The sequence below is a fragment of the Camelus bactrianus genome, chromosome 22 (genome assembly GCF_048773025.1).
Source record: "Camelus bactrianus isolate YW-2024 breed Bactrian camel chromosome 22, ASM4877302v1, whole genome shotgun sequence".
Lineage (NCBI taxonomy): Eukaryota > Metazoa > Chordata > Mammalia > Artiodactyla > Camelidae > Camelus > Camelus bactrianus.
The window spans coordinates 997-28023 of NC_133560.1; the positions used below are offsets into that span (position 1 = coordinate 997).

The 27027-nt window shown below is 36.6% G+C and overlaps 1 protein-coding gene across 1 annotated transcript; it reads left to right on the forward strand.

Moving 5' to 3' along the window:
* Positions 1–238: 238 nt before the first annotated feature.
* LOC123613401 (Fanconi anemia group B protein) lies at positions 239–21601 on the forward strand (the record flags this gene model as incomplete). The annotated part of the gene is made up of 7 exons (XM_074351424.1): positions 239–433; positions 1193–1285; positions 6385–6513; positions 8793–8959; positions 9599–10029; positions 10150–10387; positions 11051–21601. Coding segments are annotated over 7 exons (1662 nt in total), but the record flags the coding sequence as incomplete, so codon positions are not given.
* Positions 21602–27027: the final 5426 nt, after the last annotated feature.

A 27027-nucleotide genomic window follows, 5' to 3' on the forward strand; every position in this document is an offset into this window, starting at 1 on the left:
AATTTTAATAAAGAAATCAGGAACATGACAATCCCTGGACAAATGTTGATAAAATATTAAATTTAATTACCTTGCTATTTATAAATTTATGATTCCTTATGTTTTCTGATCCCCCAATATCTGTATTTTATTTTAGTTTTTAGTGTTTGCAGTAACATTTTCATTACTTGTTTGTAAGATTGAAGATGACAAATTAGAACTACATGCAACAAAAGGATTTAGCTTATTTTACATCTGACTTTTTTTCTTCCTTTATTCCTTCTTTACCACTCTCTTTCAGGTTGCTGCTAAGTGGGAGAAAATTAGCTCAGTACTGATAGATGACTTTCTTGGAGTTGGAACTGAACAAGTACTGCTACTTTTCAGGGACTCCTTGAATTCAGATTGCCTGAGTTCTTTTAAAATAACGAACCTTGACAACTTAAACTATTCAGTAAGTTCCGTGTACTTTTTATACATTACTTTAAGAACATTTTAGAAAATTTGAGCACTTCAAAGCTTTTGACCTACCCTTTCAATATTTTTGATTTCATACTTAAAAGTAAACTTGTTGAACTTTGAAAATACATACATTGAATCTTCTAAATAATATGACTCTCCTTTCAACAAATGTTTTACAAATTGACTCCTTTTGATATAAATTTGGAACATAATATATCTGGTGTTCACTCAAGTGACAATAATACTGTAAATTATCTTTGCTTCCAAAAGGCACATTTTATACCAATAAACATAATATTGGATTAATTAAGGAATACAGTGAAGTGAAACTGCTTTATTAAAAAAAGTAACAGTTCATGATATTTTAAGATCTTGAGCATAAGGGAAATACTACCCTGTAAGTTTCATATCTATATAAAATATCTCTGAGCCTCAGGGCTTTTCTTGCGTTATTAAAATGAGTATAATTCTTATTTTCTCTAGTTACGGAATTTTATAAACACCTAGTAAGCTGATACTTTTTGAATCAGTATGCAAACTTTAGGTGGGTGGTAATAGTGGTAATAATAGTTTCTATTTTCCCATTTACAAGAAGATGATGGGGAAAATATGTATCTTTTATCTAACAGTGTATTGTGGCACACCGCCTTTTGGATAAACTTGTATTGTTTTTTGTATTATATTTTCTTAATCTTAAGAAATTTCAGTTTATTTCTAAATTTCAGTTATAATGTATTGTTTTATTTATTAGAGTGAAACTTTGGATTGCAATGAAGATGATTTACTTGATGACAAGCAAGCGAATTGTTATTTGGTGATTCCACCTCTGGAAAGAAGATTGAAAGTTAGTGTCTATGTTTGCTTTTTGCTTTTGCCTTTTTGGATTAGTGCTATTCTAAATGAAGGATTGAACATTTAAAGAGCTTAAAGTATAAACAACTCACTGATTGAGGGGGAAAGAAGTGGTACAGGTATCCCCCGCTTTTTGGAAGTTCGCTTTACGGCCACTTTGCTTTCTGCCACTTAGCTTTTACGAAAGATCTGCATTAGCACCTGTTCTTGCTAACTGAAAGAAACCGGAGGAGGAGTTTTGCTTTTAGGAAAAAAGGCAAAAAGTGATTTGCTTTGCAAGGAGCTGTTAGAGAGGCAGCGCGCATCCCGAGCAGCGAGAGTGGCCCCACCCAGCTCCTTCCTGGGAACTGCACTCAGCATCTCAGCATCCAGCCGCCATAGATTTGACCTGTGTCTGTGAGCATCTGTGCCTTATCTCCATTTATTCTGTGCATCCCTTAGCAAGAGTGTCCTAAGGTAATTGCTTTTTCGCTTTACATCATTTCATAATGGATTACAAAAGGTTTCATAGGCGTGTTCTACTTTCAGATGGTGGGGAAACTTGTATTTCAAAGGATCTATTAACTTTTCTGGTACCTCTGTAAAAACTATTATGACATTTCTTATAAATATACCATCTGAAAATGATTCCTTTTTGTAGTAAGATTGTATAAATTTAGTAAGCCTCATAAGATAGCATATAAGAAGCTGACTTTTGACTCCTAGTTTTTAGGATCAGTATACCATTACTCTTGTAAAGGAGCAGCAAATATGATGAATTGTGACATGTTCCAAAGATTAACAGTTTACTTTTAAGTTTTCCATGCAAAGCTCTCTTTTAAAGTTTTTGATTTTTTCCTAATGTATGAAGGTAATGAGCATTCCCTGTAAAATACTCAGACTGTGCAAAGAAATATTAAAAAGAAACTAATAATTACCTATGATTCCACTACTGAGATATAACCTGTTTTAACACTTTGCCTTACATATTCTTGTAGATGTTTTTAATGAATATATGCACGTTTACATGGAAATGTGATTATAAGATGCATGTTCTCATGTAACCTGCCTTTTTTCATTCATAAACATTTTGGCATATATTGAAAAGTTCAGAGAATAGTGCAGTGCTTATCTCTAGTCCCCGCATAGATTCAGCTGTTGTTACTTTTTAAAAAATTGTATTTGCTGTATCTGTTTGTGCTGTTATGTGTGTATGTGCATGTATATGTACATTTCTGCAGAACCGTTTGAAAGTTGTGAATATTGTAATACTTCACTCCTCAGTATTTTAGCAGGAGTCTCCTAAAAAATAGGGACATTCTCCTGTGTAACCCTGACACCATTATTGTACTTGGAAATTTAGTGTAATAATCTCTTAATCTTATTTACTATTCAGTCCATATTCAGATGGCTTCAATTGCCACAGAATGTTTTATATAGCTACCTTTTTAAGGATCCAATCAGAGTTTACACTTACACTTGATTATTATATGTTTCATTGTTTTTTTAATCTAGAATAATGCCTTCTCTCCCTTTTTAAAAAAGTGACGCTAATGGATTTGTCAGTTTCCTTGTGTTGTCATTCATCTTTTTCCTCTATCCCTGGCAAACGTTTTTTGTAAAGGGCCAAATAGTAAATATTTATGATTTGCAGGCCCTTTAGAAGGTTTTTTTGCAAGTATTTTAATATTAAAGTGAATTCACTAAATGCTTATTGAAGGCATAGTAGATGTGAATGTGAACATTAGGTAAATAAAACATCGTAATGGATATAGAACTATAACGGAGAAGGTTGATTACATTAAAACTGTGGTGCTCTGAACAAAGTAAAATAAATAAAAAATAAATTATGTAAAAAGAAATTGTAACATGTGACAAAGGATTAATTTTCTTAATATAAATATACATTCTAAAACAGTATTGTTGAATATGTAAAGTGGGCCGACCGCCTCAGAAGGGAACTTGTTATAACTATTAAAATATGAACTGCACGTATCTTTTTACTCTTGCAATTTCACTTCTAGAAATCTGTTCTAAGGATATATTCATACATGTAAGCAAAACTAATTTTACAGGAATGTTTATGTAGTATTTATAAATAAAATTCAGTCAAAATCTTAATTTCCATCATTAGGAGCATGGTAAATAAATTATGATATAAATGAGCCACAGAATAATATGCAGCTGTCAAAAAGAATAAGGCAACTCTTTATACTGATTTTTAAATGATGCTAAAACAATTAAATTTATGAAAGCATGACTTTCAGAAATTCCACTTCTGGTAATATGTCACTTAATGTATTTGAATCAACTCTCCTGATAAAAGCAACTTAAAATAAGAGTTGAAATAGGTTTCAAAAATCTTCAAAGCTTCAAAAAGCTGAGAATATAAGAATAAATTAGCAGGCCAAACCCTAAAGGCTGGAACCCAGAGAGAGAAGCACAACACGATGCTGCTCTTGCCCTAGGAGCATTTGTACTTAACCTGAAGCAGGAGTGCCCTAACCTGGCAGAAACTACATCGAGTCCTCTTTCAAAACACAGGTTTATCCTAGGCCTCTTCTAGATCTCAGAAGTAATTTTTTAAAGAAAATGAGCCACCCACAGAATAAGCACATAAAGAAACAAAGCATCATGATTAATTTTTCACACACAAAAAATAACCAAATATCATAAAACTAGAAGCACATTGAAATTAAAAGGAAAAACTCAACAGATGAGTTGAACAGTTGATTTAAAGAGATGTGAAACAAATAAACAAACCAGACTGTTAGAAAAATTATCCAGAAGGTAGCCCAGAGACAAAGAAGGAAAATACGAAAGGAACTGAGGGCAGGCCCGGAATAAGGGGTAGCGGAGTGTCCATTTTATTTCAAATATCCACATGTTACCACTAGCTCTCAGTGTGGATACAAACATTTCTAAGCATCGGAAGTCCTTTTAGAGCTGAACAAATCTACCCTCTCCCCAATTTTGCAAATACGGAAACAAATGGAGAGCCAGAAACGTTAGGTGACTTGCAGAGCTGAAACTAGAGTTCGGCTCACTGGTCTTTCCCCTGTGACGTTTATTCTCCAGCTGCTTGTTGGAGGGGATGAGGAGAAACTGGGACCCTGGAGAAACTCGGGCCTAGGTACAGGGATGTTCACAGCAGCATTGTTTGTAATACTCCCCAACTGGGCGTAACCCAGATGTGTAGCAATGGGATACTGGACAGGGCAACTGGTCGAGTGAGCTGATGGAATAATATAGAGCAATGAAACAAGTGAGCTGTAGCTACTCACGACAGATGGATGACTTGAAACCCAAGTCCATACAGAACAGTTCCATTCATGAAAGGCTAGGAAGCAACACGCACACACACAAACTGAACATATTCTTTAGAAGTTGATATAATGATGGTAACATTGTGAGGACAAGCAAGGAAGTCATCTTGAAAGGCCAGGGTAGCATTGCCTGCGGTGGGGACAATTTGGTGATTGGGGAGGACCCACATGCTGCTCCTGAGGGGCTGCTTTTTTGACTCGGATGTGGTTACATGGGTGTGGACTTCACTGTTCGTCTGTACGCTTGTTTTTTTTTTTTTTTTTTGTCTTGTGCATTCTTCTGCATGTATGCAAGAGATCACAGTAAGAATTAGAAAGCAAGTTTTGGTGACAGGCAGTGCAGTATGTGCCTATATTTGATTTGGGGTGGGTTTTATTTGTTTATGGGGAGGAGAATGAAAGCATTCCTTAACATATACATGGAAAAGTTCTGGAAAGGTAAATAATCTTATGGCTGTGCAAATGGGATTGAGGGTCTAGGAAGGGAAGGTGAGATGTCTTTTTATGTTGTTTAAATGGTTTATCATGGGCATATTTTCATAGTTTTATAACGAAACTTATAATAGCATAAAATATTGAAGTAGTCTAGTGACTCGGCGTTTATTCCTGGAGTTGAAGGAAGCAAGGAAGAGAGAACACGTAATTTCATGGCCTCGTTGTCAGTCTGTCCACAGCCCTGTCTTCCACTCCCTGCCCCTCCAGCAGCCTCAGGTTTGGCCCTCCTCCTCAGACAGGTCCATCTCCCATCCCCTCAGTCCTGAATCACTCAGCCAGTGAGTGATGGAGTGTGAATGATGTGGTGCCCACAGAACTAGGTCAGATGTGGTTTTAAAGTATTAGCTAGACGCTTTACATACCTTGTGCAACGAGGTAAGATTGAACTCAGTCTTCACTCTCCAACTGATAATTCATTGATAAAAAGAAAAAGAATGTACCTGCCTTAAAATGTAATTTAAAAGAAAGACAAAATACAGGATGCATTTTGTTTTTTCAGTCTCGAAAAACATGTTATATTAAAAGCTGAATTAATACTTAAACAGTCTCAGATATCCATGTGAAGTGAAATGGTTTCTAGTAGCTCAATGATGCAACTCTTTTTAAATTTTCAGGAGCAAAATATATTTCATGAATGTTTCATCCTTCGTACTGAAATTTGTTTACCTGCTACAATAAAAGGAGCCATTTGCCCTTTGCCCAGTTCAGAGCCAGTCCCCCCGCCACCCAGTGATTAAGAGTTGACCCCAGCCCTGAGTTTATTAGCACAAGATAAACTTGTGACAATTTTGGATCTGTTATGTGTTATCTTTAAAATTTTACTATAAAGGTTATATGAACAAAGGATTTCAAGGAGTATCAAATCAAAAGTGAGCATTTCTATTCATAATGGTACCTTCTGCTTTTTGAAGCAGAGTTATTTCAACAAGAAAATCAGTTTTCTTGTTGGGGCAGGAATGCTTGTAGGCCTTGACTTTTATTCATATTGATTAGAACTCATTCATATTCATATTGATTCATTACTTAACTCAGTAGGGAAACAGATGCAAATACATTGGCATTCTCTCAATTTGATCCATAAACTATTGTAATTATTTGCTGTTATTTTCCTTTGTAATTAGAGACTTAAAATTTATAATTAAAACAGTTTTGCTCTGAGAAGTAGTCTTTGCTTTTCTACAGAAAATGAATTAATAAGCAAGTTTGGAGAAAATACTTAGTGAATTAATGGTATATTGGGTTTCATTTGAAATTTATGTCTCTGGCGGTGATTCTTCTTTATCCTTTACAGGTTGGTTTCATTTCTATTCACGAATTTCAGCAGCATCTCTTGCTTAAGGAAAAAATTATTTCAAAATCTTACAAAGCTTTAATGAACCTGTTTCAAGGGAAAGATGATAGTGCGTCAAGTACAGACGAGGTAAAATGAATCATGTGACCATTTCATCATTTTATGAATTGGAAATCTACAAGATACTGAAGTGATATTTAAATTGGAATGTTGGAATATATTAGACAATCCTGCTCAATGGATCAAGAAGCAGAGTGGCAGGGATTATAATGGTGGGCTTCTATGACATTGAAAACTATTTGGTTAAGAAGCCAGTGTTTTACCAGTTTGCAATTATTCTTATTCTGTGGGATATTAAAATCTCAGTTATCAGTAACCTTGGGAAACAAGTCCTTTTTGTTTAAAAAGATTTAACTATTAAACTTTTTTATTTGTGTGGTTTAGATAGAAATTACTCATGGATGGATTACAGTTAATCCATGGACAACATGGGGGTGAGGGGTGCCAACCCTCCACTCAGTTGAAAATTCATGAATAACTTTATACTTAGCCCTCTGTATCTCCAGTTCCCCATCCGCAGATTCAACGAACTGTGGATCGTGTAGTACTGAAGTATTTACTCTTGAAAAAATCCACATATAAGTGGACCATACAGTTTAAAGTTGTGTTGTTCAAGGGGTGACTATGTTTTCTGACTTCTGAAACAGAATATGTTGAATATTATTTAACCTTGTTTTAATGGTGCCATAATTTCATCACTAATATAATAATTGTTCTTTTAGTCTCTTGCATGGTTCATTTCTAAGGATATTTATTACTCTAGTTACTAATGTCCCTAAGTTGCTGTGCTTTTTTAGTCCTTACATATGCTTTTTATAATTTTACTCTTGTTTTGTTTGGTGGTTGACCATCATAAGAGCCTCTTCAGGTACCTTGCAGTTCCTTATGCCAGTATGGTAATGTAGAAGTTAGCAAAAACTTCTTTGACTTCATAACAAACAGTATTTATGCCCATTAGTTCCATACAGAAAAAGACAGCATACCAAAATTCAAATAAATCAGGAAAAGCTGGACATAGAGAAATTTGATGTTGCATTTTATTCCCTCAAGTCACTGACTCTAAGATTTACCATTCTTGTAATAGTCTATGCCTTGTGTCTGTATTTCAGCCTTAGCAATATGAGGGTTTCACCCCAAAGTATGATTCCGTTAATGTAAGACAAGAGCACATCATGTTGCATTCCTGTATTACTGTTCTAATCTCCTGGGAAACGTCATGCAAGTCATTGTTGAAAGTCATTATTTAAAGTCTTCCCATTTCTCTTCCCTACTTGACCCCAGCGATTTTACCAGTATTAGAAAAGGGGAAGAAATGTTAGAACTTACTGCATTGAAACCACTCTGTGCAAGGCACCATTTTAGGCCCTTTACATTCTTAACTTTAAAAGCAATTCTGGCAGCTAATAAAAATTTCTGCAGGTTTTAGGTGGATAGTCGGCCTCAAATCTCACAGCTACTGGCAGAAGCATCAGATTCCTAGGAACTTGTTGAGTTCACTATAGTACAAGTACTCATATTTTTTTTCAGTAATTACCACATAAAGGAGGAGTATAGACAAATGGTTAATATAGATCATGGGCTCTGGAACCAATTGGCTTTGGTTCAGATCCCAGTTCTGCCTGTTGCTCACTGGGCGTCCGAGGGTGAGGTACTTAACCTCCCTGTGCCTCAGTTTTCCTTACCTGGAAAATGTAGAAAATAATACTACTGACCTAGGGCATTAGGGTTATTGAGATGGTTAAACAAATGGATATGTGAATGGCATTTAGAACAATGCCTGACATATAGTAAACATTTAATAAGTGTCGTGTATTATTAGTTATCACTATTTCTCCTATTTTCATTTGTATTATAAATCCATGTGTGTGGAAATGAATGAGTATGGCCTGGACTTAAAGAAAAAAATTTTAGCTGTAATTGATCAGCAGTCCAAAGATAGTTTAATCAATGTTATTCATACAAAAATTTACAGTTATTAAGTTTAGTTTAAGTCACTGACAAAGACTGGATTGTTTTCAGCATGCCTTGGGCACATATTGTCAGATTATTTCTCAAAGTGGACTTGACTTCAGGTTTCCATCCCCGCTGGCTCTGTGTTGGATACTCAGAGCCTTCTTTACAATCAGGTCGTGCTTCATGATCTGAGTCATAGTTAATTATATGTTTTATAAATTTTATTTTAGTGAATTATATATAATCTATTGTATATATTGTAGATGTTAATGTATTTTAAAATATGTCTGCCATAATGCCTAGCCTAAAGCTGCTTTACGTTATGTTTTTAGTCTTGCTACATTTGGCCGGTTTTTTTTTTTGTAATCAGTTATTTAAACATATTTTTCTATAAGGAATGTCTTGTTACTCTTTGTGGTAAAGAAGAAAATCCTGCCAATACCTTTGATGAAAAGTTATCAGGCAATTTTCAAGATCCAGAACAGCTAGTAGAGAAGATATGGTATCGTGTAATAGAAGATAGCTTGGTTGTTGGAGTGAAAACCACATCTTCTTTGAAGCTGTAAGTAAATTCTAACATGCTAACATCATCTTGATGCCCTGGAATAGCACTGGCCAACAGAAGTATAATGCATGCCCCATAAGTAACCTTCACTGTTCTGGTAGCCATATTAAATAGAAACAGAAACACATGAAATTAGTTTAAATAATATATCCAAGACAATATTATTGTTGATGGGTAAATGATATTCTGTATTAAAATGCAGATTTCATTCACATCATTTGGAGGAGTATAAAATACAATTTTTACTTTAGAGGTATTTCATTCTAAATGATTACCAAATTAACTCTTTTAAAAAATGAGTACTTTTTCCCATGTTTAAGAGGAAAAGAGAAAAATCTACCTCAAAAATAAAATACAAGCATTATTTTACCTTTCCTTTTTCTTACAAATTACTTTCCTAAAGTCCAGCATATTTACAGTGTTTTTGCTTTCCTGTTTCAAGAGAAGTGCTATTACAGGATCTTTAAAAATGTGTTTGGTTTTTACACTTAATTTTCTGATACACTATACATTTGAAATGATAATTCCTGGGAAAGGAGAGAATAAAAATTTTTTGTTGTGTTTGTATGACCTTTAATCATCTGTTTGATTTTAAAGAATGAGCTTGTAGACTAAACTGAGCTGTATTTTTTACAGGTCCTCAAGTCTTGTGACTTTATCGCTGTCAATGGATCAGGCCCATAACTCCAGCTTTCCGCTTATTAAGTGTCAAAATAGGGTGATCACGTTGAGTAGGAATTCTTCCCCAGTGCCATGTGAAATAGGATCAGAGGTAAAAAGAATCAAGATGAGTGTTGGTAGTGAGGAAGAGGAAGGGAAAGAGGAAAGTGTTGTTTGTGAACAACCCTTGGAGAAAGACTGTATACAAATGATTACTGCTGTAACATCTCTGTCACCACTTTTAGCGTTCAGTAATTTTTGTTGCATTGTGCTGCTACAAATTAAAGAGAGAGAGAATGGTAATTATTCTGAAGCTCGTTGCGTTCAGTGTGGCAGAATTTGTTTCAGTCTAGAAGATCTTTCAAGTGGGAAATACCTGCTGACGTTTCCAAAGAAGAAACTTCTAGGTAATTTTTGTAGGTCCTTTTTAATCATATACCTAATCGAATCAGAAAATTTTAAGAACTCCCTTGATGTGGTAATGGCCAGGGTTTGATGACAGTGCTTGTGACGTGTTTTTGTTGTAGAACACACGGAAGATCTCTTCGCACTTCTCGCTGCATTGCGCGAAACTTGTTTTCAAATCACATCACCCAGCTATGCTCTGACTTCAGTGAAGGTGTGGCTCTTAGAACACATGGAATGTGAAGTAATCAAAGAATTTCCAGAAATGTACTTTTGTAAAAGGCCAGGAAGTTTCTATGGGACACTTTTCAACTGGAGACAAAGAACACCATTTGAAGGGACTTTAATAGTCTATTCCAGGTAATGCACATCAAGCTGGAATTGGTCCAGGGAAGTGTGTGTGTATAGGGGGGTGGTCCAGCAGGGATCCCCGCAGTAGTGTTGTGTACCATTGTGGGACATGTCTAGGTCATCACCTGGTACAGCACGAGTGGACAGGTGGTCTCATTTAGGAGCTGAAGCTGTTTTAATTTTATGTTTGTTTTTGGCCTAATAATTATTTTAAGGGTTCCTCTCACCTCTCCCCAACAATGAAATTTTAAAAATACAGTTTTGATCTTACTACTCCGAGAAAATGTAATCAGGAAGCAACCTGATGAATATTAACTGAGTTGATTGAGCATATGTATATAGTTGTTCCTCTGTATCTACAGAGGATTGATTCCAGGATCCTGGTGGATGCCAAAATCCACAGATGCTCAAGCCCCTTCTATAAAATGGCATAGTACAGTCTGCCCTCCATATCTGTGGATTCCACATCTGCAGATTCACCCAAACATGGGGCCACCTGTACTTAGTTGCTACAGTCTGAATTGTATCAGTGCCCACATGCATGCATTATTGGTTCTGTTCATCACTGGAGGGTTTATAAATGAAGATTGATTGATTACTATGGTATGTTGTATATGACTGTTTTGTGCTCTTCTGAGTTTTCTAATAGTGTGTTTGATTTTTTCATTCCAGGAATCAAACAATTTTGTTCCAGTGCCTTCATAATCTCAGCAGAGTTCTACCTATAAACAGTTTCTTCAAAAATCTAAAATTAGGAAGTGAGGATTTCCTAATTGATCATTTGGCATTAGCTTTGGAGAAGGAATTGGTTACCCTTGGTTCTCTTTCTTCTGCCATAGTTAAGGTTGAAAGCAGCTCGGTGCAGAGGTGTGAAGCAAGCCAAGAAAAGAGTAGTGGTGATGTGGCTGCTTTATCAGAGGAAAGCATCCATCTCTACAGAAAAGAACTTCAGAGAGAAAAGAAGGAAACGTTGGGGATGAACCTAAAAGTGAGTGGTGCCCTTTATAGAGAAATAACTTTGAAATTAGCTGAGGTTCAGCTGAAATCAGACCTTGCTGCCCAGAAACTGACTGATGTATAATTACAATCTCAATTTGATTACGTTTTAGAATATTTTTCCCTGTCAGAAGGTTTTGGTTCTACTTGTTTTCATTTTACATTATATGCCTCCTCTGTAAAAATAAAGATTGAGGCTTACTGTAGAATATTTGGTTTTGAAGATGCACACAATAGCATGCCTTAGAGCAGCACTTCTCAACTGGACCTATTTTGCCTCCCAGAGGCTTATGGCTATGTCCAGGGATATTTTTGGTTGTCAGAAGTAGTGGAGGTGGGGAGGGCGGGAGAGGGGTGCTATTCCAATCTCGTGGGTGAGACAAGGATGCTGCCGAACTTCCTGCCCTGCACAGGACAGCTCTACAGCAAAGAATGATCCAGCCTCAAATGTGAGTAATGCTGAGGTGGAGAAATCCTGCCTCCAAGTTACCACTTAAGTGAAGAGACAAGTGATGTAACGGTATTTTGTTCTAAATCTTCAAAAAAGTTAAATAGCCCTTTTATTATATTCTGCTTAATAAAACCTAGCATATAAAAATCAGCTTCAAACAGACAAACAAGGTTGTCAGGATTCAGAAGTTTCTGTAAACATCAGGCCCCTATGGAAATTTAAATGGCAGAGTCTCTAGGTGAGACCATTAAAATGAAAATGTTGGAAACCCTTGTTAAAGTAAATTTTATTAGAAAGCTTCTCTGAAATTGTGTAAGTTCATAGGAATGTGAAAATTTTAGGGCATTTCTCTGAAAAGCATCTCTTTCAGAAGGCTAAGCATACTTCATAGGCCACTCTATTTAAAAAACTGAAAACGCCTTTAAGCCATCTGAAATCCCAATGCTAGGCAAAGCTAAAACATTAAATTATGACTAAAATAACTTAAAGAATATGGTACTCCTTAGGGACTGAGAAATTGAAAAATAAATGAAAATTCATTTCAGTTAGGTGATTTTTAAGGGGTCCAATGAGGCATTTCAAAGGGATAAAAATTCAGTCTATTCTCTTTCCTTTTTGGAGAAATAAGAATCTGGAGTAATAAGAGAATGTCAGGAGAAAGGAAAAGACACAAAAAGATATGAGCCAAAAGGAATGTTACCGATCCTTTTTGCTCTAAAATCCTTAAGTACTTGAGATGAAAGTTTCTATCTCAGTTGAAAGAAGTAAAGATGATTATAGGAAGTGGCATTTTATGCTTGCAGTAATGAAGCACTAACCCCCCCCCCCCCGTGCCTTAGAAGTCCTTGTCCCTAATGTTCTGGGGATGCAAGTGGGTTTTAGAGAATATCCGTTATTATTGCCTCGTCTCGGTTTTTATGGTTGTCGTATAATATGCTACCTCCTTTTTTAGTAATCCATTGCAAATTGAGAGAGAGCTCTATAGCTCTATTTCTATGAAATGTCAATGGAAAATATTTCAGACTTTCTGGAAATGGAAATGTGATAATGTCAGGATTAATTGTGGAAATCTGGATCCAGCATGTGTCAGTAGATATAGTGCAACTGCCCATGACATGTTCTGAAAGAACAACCAACTCAAAAATATAGGAACTAAATTGTAAAATGGAGGCTGTCAAAAGACTAAACAGAATTTAATTGTAATAGTCTATCTGTATGAAAGCTAGGATAGTTTTTAAAAACTGATCTTGCTTATTTTTTATTTATAAGAGCACTGAAGGGTATTAATCTATACGTACCAAATGCCCGCTTTACAAGTGAGCTTTGTACTCCAGCAAAACTTTCCTACTGAACTACAGGCTAGAGAAGCCAGAGTTTAAGGAAGTGATGTGGTTGCCGTGCCCTCCTGATTCAGTTGCATTTCCCTCTGAAATCCCATTCCTCTGACCGCTTCATCGTGAATCTGGCGCTCCCCTCAAGAACCTGTCCTCCCAAATCCACACGGCTTAAGTGGAAATCAATTTTGTTTTGGAGCAGAGCCCTCCACAGTTTTCAGACACAAAACTCTGCGTTGGCCTCCTGATCCCTTAATTTAGGAATATGTGCAAGCCAGCTTCGGCTGCACGTTATTCAGTTTGGTGACCAGGTTGAGGAAAGGGGGAAGAAATGTAACATGTATTGACTATCAACTCCATACCAGTGAGTAGGCTTGAAAGTAGGCGTGCGCTCGCGCACACACACACACGCACGCACACACACATCCGTATCTACACAGATGTATGGTTTAATCCTTCATAGCAGCCCATTAGTGTTGTCCCCAGTATGAAAAAAAGATGCTAAACCAAATTAAGCGAGTACATGCAAGCAACTGGATCCTATGCACTTGTTACAGATTTTTTCAAAATCAGCAGACCCGTTAAGAATTCTAATAATATATTAGTGAATCTTTTGTTGTCCTGGTAACTTCTCTTTATACCACATAGAATTGACTGCTCAGTTTTTTATCAGTCTCAGAAAGGAAAAGATCAAATTAACTTATTTCTTTGCCTGCCCTTCCCAATAACAGCAAAGCTTTCTTACCTTTTTTCCCCCCTAAAACTTGGCAATGCCAGGTATTGAAAGGTATCCTTTCTCTTGTATTCAAATTATGAAAACATTACTTTCCATCCTCAGAATTGAGTGAAAGCTTGTTCTTGGGCAATCCCGTCTGGGGAACTGTAGGCTTTTACTGCTAAAGAAGAGAGTGTGATGTCATAGAAAGAATGCTGATCCATAAACCATGTGTTTAATTCAGTCCTTCAAAGATTTGTCCTTTTTTCACTTTCTGAGTTTCCTGGATCTGTTACATCAAGTGCTTACTGCCTCAGCAAGCCTATCAAACTCCATCCTATCAAATCTTGCTATGTTGAGTATCTTCACAGTGCTCACAGTGTGGCCACTTTCTAGAACCTTACTTCAATAATCCTGTCTTGCCTTTCTGTTCAGTAGGGTAGCCGGCACTATTCAGGTAGTGAATGTTCATAAGGGCAGAAGGTCAGACACCTCTCTGGCCCTCCCTATGCAGGTTTTTCCCTGGGCTACACTTGGGAGCATCTGCACGGGACAGAAGTACCCGTATGCCTCGCTACAGGGCAACACAACACTCCTGAGTTCAGCTAGGAAAATAATTCTTCAGCATCTTTAACTTCATCTTGAATTATCCATTTCCCCACAGCAGCAGTCCCTTACCCAAAAGTAGAAGTCATGTTATGGCCAGTAAAGCATACTCTTCGTGACCAGCTGAAGAAAGCACTTCACTCTAGATACCAAGTCCGTCAGGAGTGGGAGAGAAGTGTGATGCACTCTGTTGATTACCTGTTCTGCATCACTTTCCTCCTTTTCTCATACCAGAACTCTCATTTTGCTCAAGAAACTTCCTTTCCACCGTTCATGTGATTGCACAAGTGGACTCTGTCTCCAGTTGCAGAGGTGAGTCCTGACTAGTCTAAGCCAGTTAGTACGAGACATTTCCCTGGCAGCTGGTACTCTGGGATGGGTACAAACTTAAATTGGGCCTAGTTGGACCGAGTCCTTCCCTTTAGTCTGACTAGGAGGAGGCTCTTCCTATCCTGCTGGAAGTAGGTGGCCATAACTTAAAAAGTTGAGAGTTATAATCACAGGAAGTTCGGCTTTAGAATGAATTTGCCACTGTAGACTGCAAAATTGTTTTACTGTGCTGCTGACTCAAACCTGAATTTCACCCATTCCTGGGACTGCCTCTTATTTCAAAAAAAATTCCTTGTAACAGAAATCAAGGTTTCTATTACTTGCAGCTGAAATAATTTCTCACTGTTAGAAATGGAATATAGAATCCCAGAGAACAAAACTGCTCAGACGTGCAGTCCCAGGACAGGAAGAGTTTACTGTAGAAACAGGGTGCTTGTACCTGCTAAAAGAAGATGAGGGGAACTGACTCACTCTGCTGTACACCTGAAACTAACACAACATTGTAAATCAACTATATTCAATAGAAAGCTGTTAGTTTTGGGGAAAAGAAAAAAGGAAGAGCCTCCCCCCAACCCCGGTTCATTTCTGGACTGTGGCTCATTAGGCCACTTTCCTGTGTTTTTTATTCTTTTAAGTTTACAACTCAAATTAGTTCATACCTGATAGTGGTTTATATCTGAGATAAGATATATATTTTTAAAAAGCCTTCATCTTTTCTTTATTCCTTAGCTTTCCTCTGGTATTACACTTGGTTAATTATGCCTTCCTCATTCGCTTAGTGGTACATGTCAGATTATTTAACCTATTTCTTCATATTTCCTGTTTTAGAATATAGAATTATAAATGTAGGGGCCATATCTATTGTATTTCTTAGATAGCGGAAGAATTCAAGCTTGCAATTCTCTTCTGACAACTTTTCTCATATTCTCAACTGTATCTTCTCCAATAGGAAGAGGAAGAAATCTTTACCAATTTTGATTGCTCTAGGAGTCTTTGTGCTAAGAAAAATGAATTTGATATTATGGGACTGTTTTGGAAATAGGGCAGTATTGCTATATCAAAAGACATGCAGGGCCTTATTGATTAAAAGTTTGTATCCTTTTCGAAGACAACAAATATGTGCCAGAACTTGAGTGGTTGCCTTTTAATATATACTAGGGAGCAAAAGATAAGCTGTCCAGACTTCACTCTAACTTCATAAAAAAAAATCAAGATGATGGAGATACTCAGTGTAGTCTTTGTAAGCCTGATGAGATATTTTAAGGTGTAGAATGACTAAGTCATTTGGTTATGTCAGGTGTGATAATAAAATCCTCTTAATAAGTTATCCAAACAGGAAATGGATATACACTAACACTTGAAAGATGCTGGTAAAAGGAGTAAAAACATTGGGAGTGGGGGTAGCGCTGAGCATCTGAAGGGAGACAGAACCAAGTATGTTCTTGGCAGTCTGCAAAATCTTCAGAGCAAGTGTACGTGTGGTGCATGTGCTGGGCCCACCAAGACGAGGTGGGGCTGTGTGTGCAGACTGGTCTGGTGTTTCCTGAAGCCAGTGCCACCTGGAAGGGGAAAGAAGGAGCCTAGAATTATAAACAGTAGGAAGAATAATTAGACAAAATTTAGGAAAAGCGTTGAAGAAAGCGGTAATCCACACTCGCATACCAGTTTTCTATAATGTGACATGGTGGGAAATAGCAATAGTGAACATCTATGGATCATTTTGTGCCAGACATTGATATGAATGCTTAGCCTGTAAGATGCTTACAACCCTATAAAACTCTGCTTTCCAAGACATTGCCACTAGTCATGTTTGGCTATTTAAATTTACATTTAAGTGAATTAAAATTAAATTAAAACTTCAGTTAGCTGCACTAGCCACATTTCAGATGCTCAATAGCCACATGTGGCTAGTGGCTACGATTTGGGCAGTACAAAATAGGACATTTGCAAAATCTCAGCAAGTTCTGTTACACAGTGCTGCTGTAAGATGTGTACTTTTCATGATCTCTTATTTACAGACCAAGAAACTGAGACCCACACATGTTAAATAATATTCCCAAGGTCATATAGTTAGTAAGGAACAGAGCCAAGATTCAAATCCAGTGTAGCTCCAGGACCTTTGCTCTTCCACTGCTATGCCATTTGACTTAAAAAGTCAGTTTGATAAAACAGTGCTGTGTCTTCTGATAATTTAATATTAACAAAATACAGTTATTTTAAAAATTTGCAAAAAATGTGCAATTGAATAGAAGTATAAATTTATTAATATTGAGATATCAGAGGAAATGTGGGCCATGTCATCTTTTTTCAATATTATTTATTGAAGTACAGTTGACATACAATATTATATGTTACTGGTGTACAATATAGTGATTCACAATTTTTAAAGGTTATACTCCATTTATAGTTATAAAATACTGGCTATATTCCCTGTGTTGTACAATATATCCTTATAGCTTATTTTATACTTAATACTTTGTACTTCTTAATCTCCTACCCCTATATTGCCCCTCACCTCTTCCCTCTCCCCACTGGTAACCACTAGTTCTCTGTTATCTCTGAGTCTGCTTCTTTTGTGTTATATACTAGTTTGTTGCATTTTTCAGATTCCACATTATAAGTAAAATATAGTATTTGTCTTTCTCTGACTTATTTCACTTAGCATAATACCCTCCAAGTCCACCATGTTGCTGCAAATGGCAAAATTTCATTCTTTTTACGGCTGAGTAATAGTCCACTGTGTACACACACACACACACACACACACACACACACACACCCCATGTCTTCTTTATCCATTCATCTGTTGATGGACAGTTAGATTGTTTCCATGTCTTGGCAATTGTAAATATTGCTGCTATGAAAATTGGGGTGCATGTATCCTTTCGAATTAGTGGTTTTGGTTGTTTCAGATACATATCCAAGAGTGGAATTGCTGGGTCATATAGTAGTTCTATTTTTAGTTTTTTTAGAAACCTCCATACTGTCTTCCATAGTGGCTGCACCAACTTACATTCCCACCAAGTGTACAATGGTTCCTTTTTCTTCATATCCTCACCAACATTTGCTATTTGTAGATTTTTTTGATTATAACCATCTGGCAGGTGTGAGGGAATATCTTATGGTTTTGATTTGCATTTCTCTGATAATTAGCTATATTGAGCATCTTTTCATGAGCCTGTTAGCCATCTGCATGTCCTCTTTGGAGAAATGTCTATTCAGGTCTTCTGCTCATTTCTTATGAACTTTCTTTTTAATGATTTGTATCAGCTGTTTATATATTTTGGTTATTAACCTCTTTTCATTCATATTATTTGCAAATATTTTATCCTATTCAGTAGATTGTCTTTTCATTTTGTCAATGTTTCCTTTGCTGTGAGCCATGTTATGTTAAATCCTGTAATGAACAAGTCCTTAGAGTTGACTGATGGCCCCAACCTGACTTTTATCTCTTGACTACTGCTTCTAACTGTATCTAGATAACCTGAGTCTCTCTTCCCTGTCTCCTTTCAGTTGTCTTTGTTAGAGCCATCACTGTCCAGAATTATTGCATTTACCATTGATCATTCATATTTTGGGGTTTCTTAAAAGAAAGTGTCATTTCTTTAAACAACCATTGAGTAACTTCTCTTTGAGACATCTCTAGGAGGTCTTGAAATTCTCTGAAGTATTTGTCATTGACTGGGAATCACTGCAGTAGAGCTTACAATTCCAGGAAACATTAGACTAGAAAACTTGCATCTTTATTCCAGATGAGTACATCACTTGAGAAGAAAAGGGGTGGAATTCAGTTTTCTTTTTTTACCCTTTGTGTGTGTGAATCCTTCCAAATGATGTGCCTGTAGAAAACATTTCATCTGTTTGAAAATTCAGTGGTGTATGAAGTGGACGTGGATACAGAGATCTTTCATCCAGTCATGTGTTTGTTGACATTTCATTGAATACACTGTCATGCCCAGGCTTATAAGTAGGTGCTAGGGATATAAAGATAAACATGACTTTTCGCAGCTTTCAGAGAGCTTGCAGCCTTAATGGGAGAGACAGTAGCACAGAGTTATATGCTACACTGAGATAATTCATAGAAGTATTCCTGGGGTTTCATGGGAATACCCTTATGGGGCACTATACCCGTTAGGGACACCATCTGAGAGCAGGAGTTGGTGATTTTGCATAACAGGACTCTTTAAGGATCTGATAGATTTTAAGGGTATTCATGTTGGGGTGGTTGTGGATTACAGTGGTATTATAACATACTGGAATTTTGCCTGATGATTCAGGGATCATCCAGCAGACCTGTTGCTGCCCCATGAAGAAAGGCCTAGAGAGATATGTATACACAAAGAAAGACGTTCAAACTAGATCACTTGGGACACTAAAAAGGGGTCTAAAATATTTAAATCATGCAATTTTGAAATATTCATTGATCGAAAAATTGGTTTTACTATATTGGTGGACCCATAAAATAATTATATTCAGAACCCTTTTAGAAATAAAATTTGTTCTCAGAATTAAAATACCATATCTGTGTATGTTAAATTTTAAATTGACTTTCTGAATTATTTTACCTATTGTGGTAAATGTATAATATTAAGTTTACCGTCTTAATCGTTTTTAAGTGTACAGTTCAGTAGTGGTAAGTATATTCACACTGTTGCGCAGTAGACCTCTAGAACTTGTCATCTTGTGAAAGTGAAAGTCTTTACACATCACACATGAATACGCCCTCTACCTCTGCCTAGCTCTTGCTTTACACGAATAATTCTCAGCCATGGTTGTTGATAAGAATCAACTGAGGACTTGTTAAAGGGGTTTACTTATCTTAAGCTGCACCCCAAAGATTCTGATCCAGTTGGTCTGGTTTCTGCCTTGGGCCTTGGCATCAGTTTAAAAATTACCCAGAGGATTTTGATGTACAAGCCAGAGCCAGTGCTTTACAACAAGCAGCAAATCCACTTGACCATTTCAGGGGGCACAGCTTCACAGATTTTTCTATGTAAAGGAAATCTCCCCTCATGTCTTACTACCCATATTCAGTCTTAATATGGCCTATGGTCGTTTGAATATCGTGTGTTGATTGGCTTAGATTATGAGAGGGAGACTTCACTGCTTACTACTACTGAAATGTTTTTCTGTAGGCATTTGTTATGGGTTGAATTGTGCTCCCCTCCACCCACGCCCCCACCAAAGATATGCTGAGGTCCTAAACCTTAGTATCTCAGAATGTGACTTTGTTTGGAAATAGGGCTGTTACAGATGTGATTAGTTAGGTTGAGATGAGGTCATACTGGAGTGGGGTAGGCTCCTAATCCAGTGTGGCTGGTGTCCTTATAAGAAGATGTGAAGACAGCAACAGGGAGAAAGCAGTGTGACAATGTAGGCAGAGATTGGACTTACATAGCTGCAAGCCAAGGGATGCTAAAGATTGCCAGCAAGTCACCAGAAGCTAGGAAGAGGCAAGGAAGGATTCCCCTACAGATTCCAGAGGGAGGATGCCCCTGCATACATCTCGATTTCAGACTTGTCACCTCCAGAGCTATGAACCAGATTTCTGTAGTTTTAAACCACTCAGTTTGTGGCCTTTTATTTCAGCGGCCCTAGGAAACTAATATAACACTTATTACCCAGTTATCCATTACGTTAGTTTTAAAAGTTATGAAATCAAGGATCTTTAGGAAGAAGAAGAGTAGGTCATTATAAAGGAAAATGGAAAAAAAAAAAAAACAAACCAGCATGATGTTTGCTTAGGACTGTAAGCAGATGGTTCTTAGTGCTAAAGTATAAGATTCCATCATTATAAGATTCTGTCATTATCTTTCCATTGTTTCAGTGTTCATTCAGTGGCTTCCCTTTACTTTTAGAGTAAATATCAAAATCCATATGTGATGTGTTAAGATACAGTGTCATCTGATCTACCTAGTGATCTACCTAGTGAGTCTACCTGTCCTTGTGGGCACTAGTCACTGACATCCCATCTGTTCTTCAAGCATAGCCTTTTGCTTCCCATATCAAATTCTGCACATACTGTTCCTATTATCTGTGCTGCTGTCTCTTCATTCCTAGTCTCCCATTCATGCAGTTTCATGCTCATTCATCCTTCAAATCTCAGTTCTGAATTCACTTCCTCATGGAAACCTCTGACCCTCGAAGACCAGGTCAAGTTCCCCTGGTACATACTTTAGTAGTACTCTATACTTCTTTTCAGTGGCTGTAATTATAATTTAATAGCTAACTAATTATAGGCAGGTACTATAGTTAACTCCGATTTGAAATCAGGGCTGTTGAGTCCAAAATGTAACCCCCTCCCCCCCAGTGCTCTTAACTTCTTTATGGGCAGGGCCCATTTTCTGTCTTGATCACCTTTGTATCCCATCGGGCATAGTACTTTGCACATAATTTGTGCTTAACTGATATTAGTGTACATTTTTTCTAAAAAGAAAAAAGTGAATGAAATGTAGTTTTAAGAAATTTAAGTAAAGAGCCAACCTCAGTGTGTTTGTGTGTTTGAGGTAGGGGAGGTTTTCCATATCATGTATCATATTAGGTTGCTTGTACTTAATTCTTCTATCACTGGTTCCCAGCCTTTGATCATGTGAGTGGGTGTAGTTTTCAAAACTGGGGAGACCAGCATAGATTTGATAACTTTTTGCCATGTAAGGATGTTAAACAATGGCACCCATGCCACCATCATTTCATAAAACAGAATATATGGATGCTAAATGTGTAATCATAGAATACAAATAATTTAAACTGAATAAATTTGGTCTCATTAATAAATCACTACGTTGTCTTTATTTTTCTCAGTCTTATTGTACAACACAGCAATGGAAACTTATGGACTGACACTAGTCAGTGGATCAATGTTTAGGAATCATAGATGGGAAGTTTTGTTGGAATTTATGTTGGCAGGTGGCCACCCTGATACTGAAACCAGACAAGGATATCACAAAAAAAGAAAATTATAAGCCAGTTTCACTTATGAATATAGATTCAAAAATCCTCAACAAATTACTAGCAAATTGACTCTTAACAATGCATTAAAAGGATCATACATCATGATCAAGTTGGATTTATCCCAGGCATGCAGGGATTTTTCAATATATGCAAATCAATCAACGTGATACACCACATTAACAAATTGAAGAATAAAAACCATATGATACTCTCAATAGACACAGAAAAAGCTTTTGATAAAATTCGACACCCATTTATGATCAAAACTCTCCAGAAAGTGGGCATAGACGGAACTTACCTCAACATAATAAGGGCCATATATGACAAACCTACAGCTAACATCATACTTAATGGGGAAAAGCTGAAAGCATTTCCTCTAAGATCAGGAAAAAGACAAGGATGCTCACTCTCACCACTTTTATTCAACATAGTTTTGGAAGTCTTAGCCATAGCCATCAGAGAAGAAAAAGAAAAAGGAATCCAAATTGGAAACGAAGAAGTAAAACTGTCACTGTTTGCAGATGACCTGATACTATACGTAGAAAACCCTGAAGAAGCAACCAGGAAATTACTAGAACTCATCAATGAATATGGTAAAGTAGCGGGATCCAAAATTAATATGCAGAAGTCAGTTGCATTTCTATACACTAACAATGAAATAGCAGAAAGGGAAATTAAGGAAATGATACCATTTACCATCATGCCAAAAAGAATAAAATACCTGGGAATAAACCTACCCAAGGAGGCAAAATACCTGTATGCCAAAAACTATAAGACACTTACGAGGGAAATTGAAGATGACATAAACAAATGGAAAGGTATATTGTGTTCTTGGATTGGAAGAATCAATAATGTTAAAATGGCCATACTGCCCAAGGCAATTTACAGATTCAGTGCAGTCTCTATCAAGATACCAATGACATTCTTCACAGAGCTGGAATAAAAAAAGTTAAAATTTGTATGGAAACACAAAAGACCTCAAATAGACAAAACAATCCTACAAAAGAAGAATGGAGCTGTGGGAATCGTGCTCCCTGACTTCAGGCTATGCTACAAAGCTACAGTAATGAAAACAATATGGTACTGGCACAGAAACAGACACATAGATCAATGGAACAGGATAGAAAGTCCAGAAATAAACCCACACGCATGTGGTCAATTAATCTATGACAAAGGAGGCAAGAATATACAATGGAGAAAAGACAATCTCTTCAATAAGTGGTGCTGGGAAAACTGGACAAGCTACCTGTAAAAGACTGAAATTAGAACATTCTCTAAAACCCTGTATAAAAATAAACTCAAAAATGGATTAAAGACCTAAATGTAAGACCAGATACTATAAAACTAGAGGAAAAAATAGGCAAAACATTTGTGGATATATATTACAGCAATGTATTTTTTGAACCAGCTCCTGGAGTATTGGAATTAAAAGCAAAAATAAACAAACGGGATCTAATTAAACTTAAAAGCTTTTTCACAGCTAAGGATACCATCAACAAAATGAAAAGACAACTTACAGAATGGGAGAAAATATTTGCAAGTGATGTGACTGATAAGGGACTAATTTCCAAAATATATGAACAGCTCCTACACCTTAATATAAAAGAAACAAGCAACCCAATCCAAAAATGGACAGAAGACCTAAACAAGCAATTCTCCAATGAATACATACAAATGGCCAATAAGCACATGAAAAAGTGCTCAGCATCGCTAATTGTCAGAGAAATGCAGATCAAAACTACAGTGAGATATCACTTCACACCAGCCAGAATGGCCATCATTGAAAAGTCCACAAACAGTATATCCTGGACAGGGTATGGAGAAAAGAGAACCCTCCTACACCATTGGTGGGAATGTAGAATGGTGCAGCCACTATGAAGGACAGTATAGAGGTTCCTTAAAAAAACTGAAAATAGACTTACCACATGATCCAGCAATCCCACTCCTGGGCATATATCCAGAGAAAAATAAAATTCAAAAAGACACATGCACCCCAATGTTCATATCAGCACTATTTACAATAGCCAAGACATGGAAACAACCCAAATGTCCATCAACAGATGACTGGACAAAGAAGCTGTGGTGTATTTATACAATGGAACACTGCTCAGCCATAAAAAAGAAGAAAATAATGCCATTTGCAGCAATATGGATGAACCTGAAGACTGTCATTCAAAGTGAAGTGGGCTGGAAAGAGAAAGAACAATGCTATATGGCATCATTTATATAAAGAATCTAAAAAAAAAATAATAATGACACAACTGAACTAATTATTATGTTGATTTCGTGAATATGTGTAAGCACATTTGACTGTCCTTTATGATTGGATTACTACATTCTGTTGTTTCTTATTTTGTAGTTGGCTTTATTCCTTTGATAACTATGTAAGTTTAAAAAGCTGAAGATCTACTCCATTCTTAGATACAAAAATTAGTACATATATGAAAACTAAAAAAATGTGCAGTATACTGTTTGTATGTATTTATGTGCAATATAATGTGTATGTGCAGTCAAAGTAATAATTCTACGTAATAAAACTGGAAGGAAAAAAAGGAAACAAAAATTAGATGAAAACAAGGGATAAATTCCTTGTTAACTTAGAGTTGAAAAGACTTATCAATCTATTTCACAAAATCCAGAAGCCATAAAATTCAGTTACATAAAAAGAACAAAAATTTATTAAAAAAGAAGTCAAAAGATAACACTGGAAAAACATTATTTGTGGTATAACTCAAAATAAGTTCTAATTTCTACTATGCAGAAAAAATATCTTGAAAATGGTAAATGGAAAGTATCAATAGAAAGAAGGACAAAGAAACAAACAAAATTAATGGAAAAAATGCAAATAAACATTTAACAACGTGCAACTTCACACAATAAGCAAAAAAAGAAAAGAAAAAGCCCACCAAAGAAACAAAAACCTGCATTGATAAAACTGGACTTTCATGTAATAGTGAAATGAAATATGTTGCCACTGGCCCTCTCTCCCACCAAAGAAAACTGAATACACTACAAAAATCACATTTTAAAGGATTCAGAGAGCTGTGGAAACAAGGACTGGATGGTGTAAAATTACAGAAAAGGGGAAACTGTTCCCAGGTAACTTGATAATTGCCAGCCCTTTGTTTATCTGAGGACAGGCTGTAGATTAGGCTTGTTTCAGACAAAGGGCTTCTGCTTGAGGGCAGAGACGTCAGCAGCCTTTTAGCAGTTGCTTGGTGCTGTAGTGACAAATGTAATAGTAAGGGGCTGTAAAAGCACACAGTTTTCACCTTGGGATATTTTCATAGTTCTATGGCTACACAAGAAATGGAGGAGCTAGCACAAAATCTTCTAAAACACAGACTGAAATATCTTTCTATTGTGCAGTGCTGCCAGGGAAGAGCTCTATGTCAAACACAGCGCGTTTCCTCTTAAAGACATTTGCCAAGTTTTGAGGCTGAATGAAGTAGGAGGCTAAAGAAAGCTGAAAGCTTCTGAAGGTCAGAACTGTCTGTTAGCTTCTAGGGCTGAAGAGATTGTATTTCCAGGATCTAGGAGCAAGAACATACCAGAAGGAGACTGGGTCTTACTAAACATGCAGCAGATCCCAGATCAAGTTCAGTTTCTGACTGGATTGAGGTCATTAGCTACTCACCTTAGTTACTTAATGAAATTAAAGGGAAACCTTCTTTTCCATGGAACTTCTGTGGTTCTTCTAGACACACTTTAGGGCACTGCAACAGAATAATTTCTAGATATGCAAAAAGGCAAGACTGTGTGACTGATATTTAAGAGGAAAAGAATAGGTGCAGATCCATAGATGTTGCCCATATTGAAGTTAGCTGATAAGAACTCTAAAAAATATATATTTAAAATAGAGGAAAATAACAAAATAGATGAAGGATAGAAAGTTTAAAACAATTGGAGTATTTAAACAATAATCAAGTGGAAAGTTTAGAACTGAAAAATGCAGTATGTGAAATATAAAGCCCAACCTATGAGTTTGACAGGAGAGGGGATATAGCAGAATGTAGGATTAGTGAACTGTGATATGGGTCATTAAAAAATAGGCTGAAGAAGAGAAAGAAAAGGCGGAAAAAAGGTAAGAGTCAAGTAAGACATACTCAAATGGTTTACCATTCACGTAATTGGAATTTGGAGGAAAAGAAGAAAGAATGAGGCAAAAGCAATATTTGAAGAGATAATCGTTTAGAATCTGTTTAAAATTGATGATAGACGTCAACTTGTGGACACAAGCAAGTAGGAAACCACACTTAGGTTCATCATGGAATAACAGCTCATAAAGACAAAGTCAATTACAAAATCAGAAAGGGGTTAGAGAAGAGCAATACATTGCCTTCAAAAGAGTGAGACGATAACTAACAGCCAATGTCTTAATCAGAAACAGTTGAAACCCAGAAAGCAATGGAATTTCAACTTTAAACTGCTTATGGAAAATAACTGAGCCTACAGTTCTATGTGAAGTGAAAATTTGCTTCAAAAATGAAGATAAAATACAGACATTTTCAGACAAGGACTGCCAGCAGGCCTGCTCTAAAAAACATTAAAGAGATTTCTACAGGCAGGAACAAAATGACACTATATGGAAATGTGGAATATATACAAGATCTTGTGGAGGCTCACAATGAAAAAAAATGTGACAGTGAATATATGTATGTTCATGTGTAACTGAAAAATTGTGCTCTACACTGGAATTTGACACAACAAGAAAAGAAACTGCAGGAGGGAATGAAGAACATATGAAAAGTTATATAGTGAGTAAATATACATGAATCAGTATTGTACAAAACAATAATTGTTGTGTTTTGAGTTTAAATTAAATTATTTTTAGAATTATAATGTATGACAACAGGTGAGTGACATTATCAAGATGGCAGAGCAGGAGACTGAAGCCCCTGCCCGTCCCCCCCACAAAGAACAGAATTAGCTATCCACAAATTAAAATAGCTCTGGGAGCACTTAGGAGTCCACTTAAGAAGCTTTAGCAACACAGTGGACCAAAAGCCTGAGAATAACTTCATTTTTAAAAAAGGGTAGAAAGAACAGTTTCATTTTGCCTGCATCATCTCAGTGCCAGGTTAACACTGCTCCGTGCCAAGTGGGCGCTCCCTGGCCCAAGATAATTCCTTTGCTGGGAGAACAAGAAAGGGGTGAGTGACCAGCTTACCCAGACTTTCAGGGCACTTGCACAAAAGACCCACTTCATTTCAGCCCACCCAGAGGCTGGCATAGCTGAGACATCTGGAGATGGCTAGGAACAAGG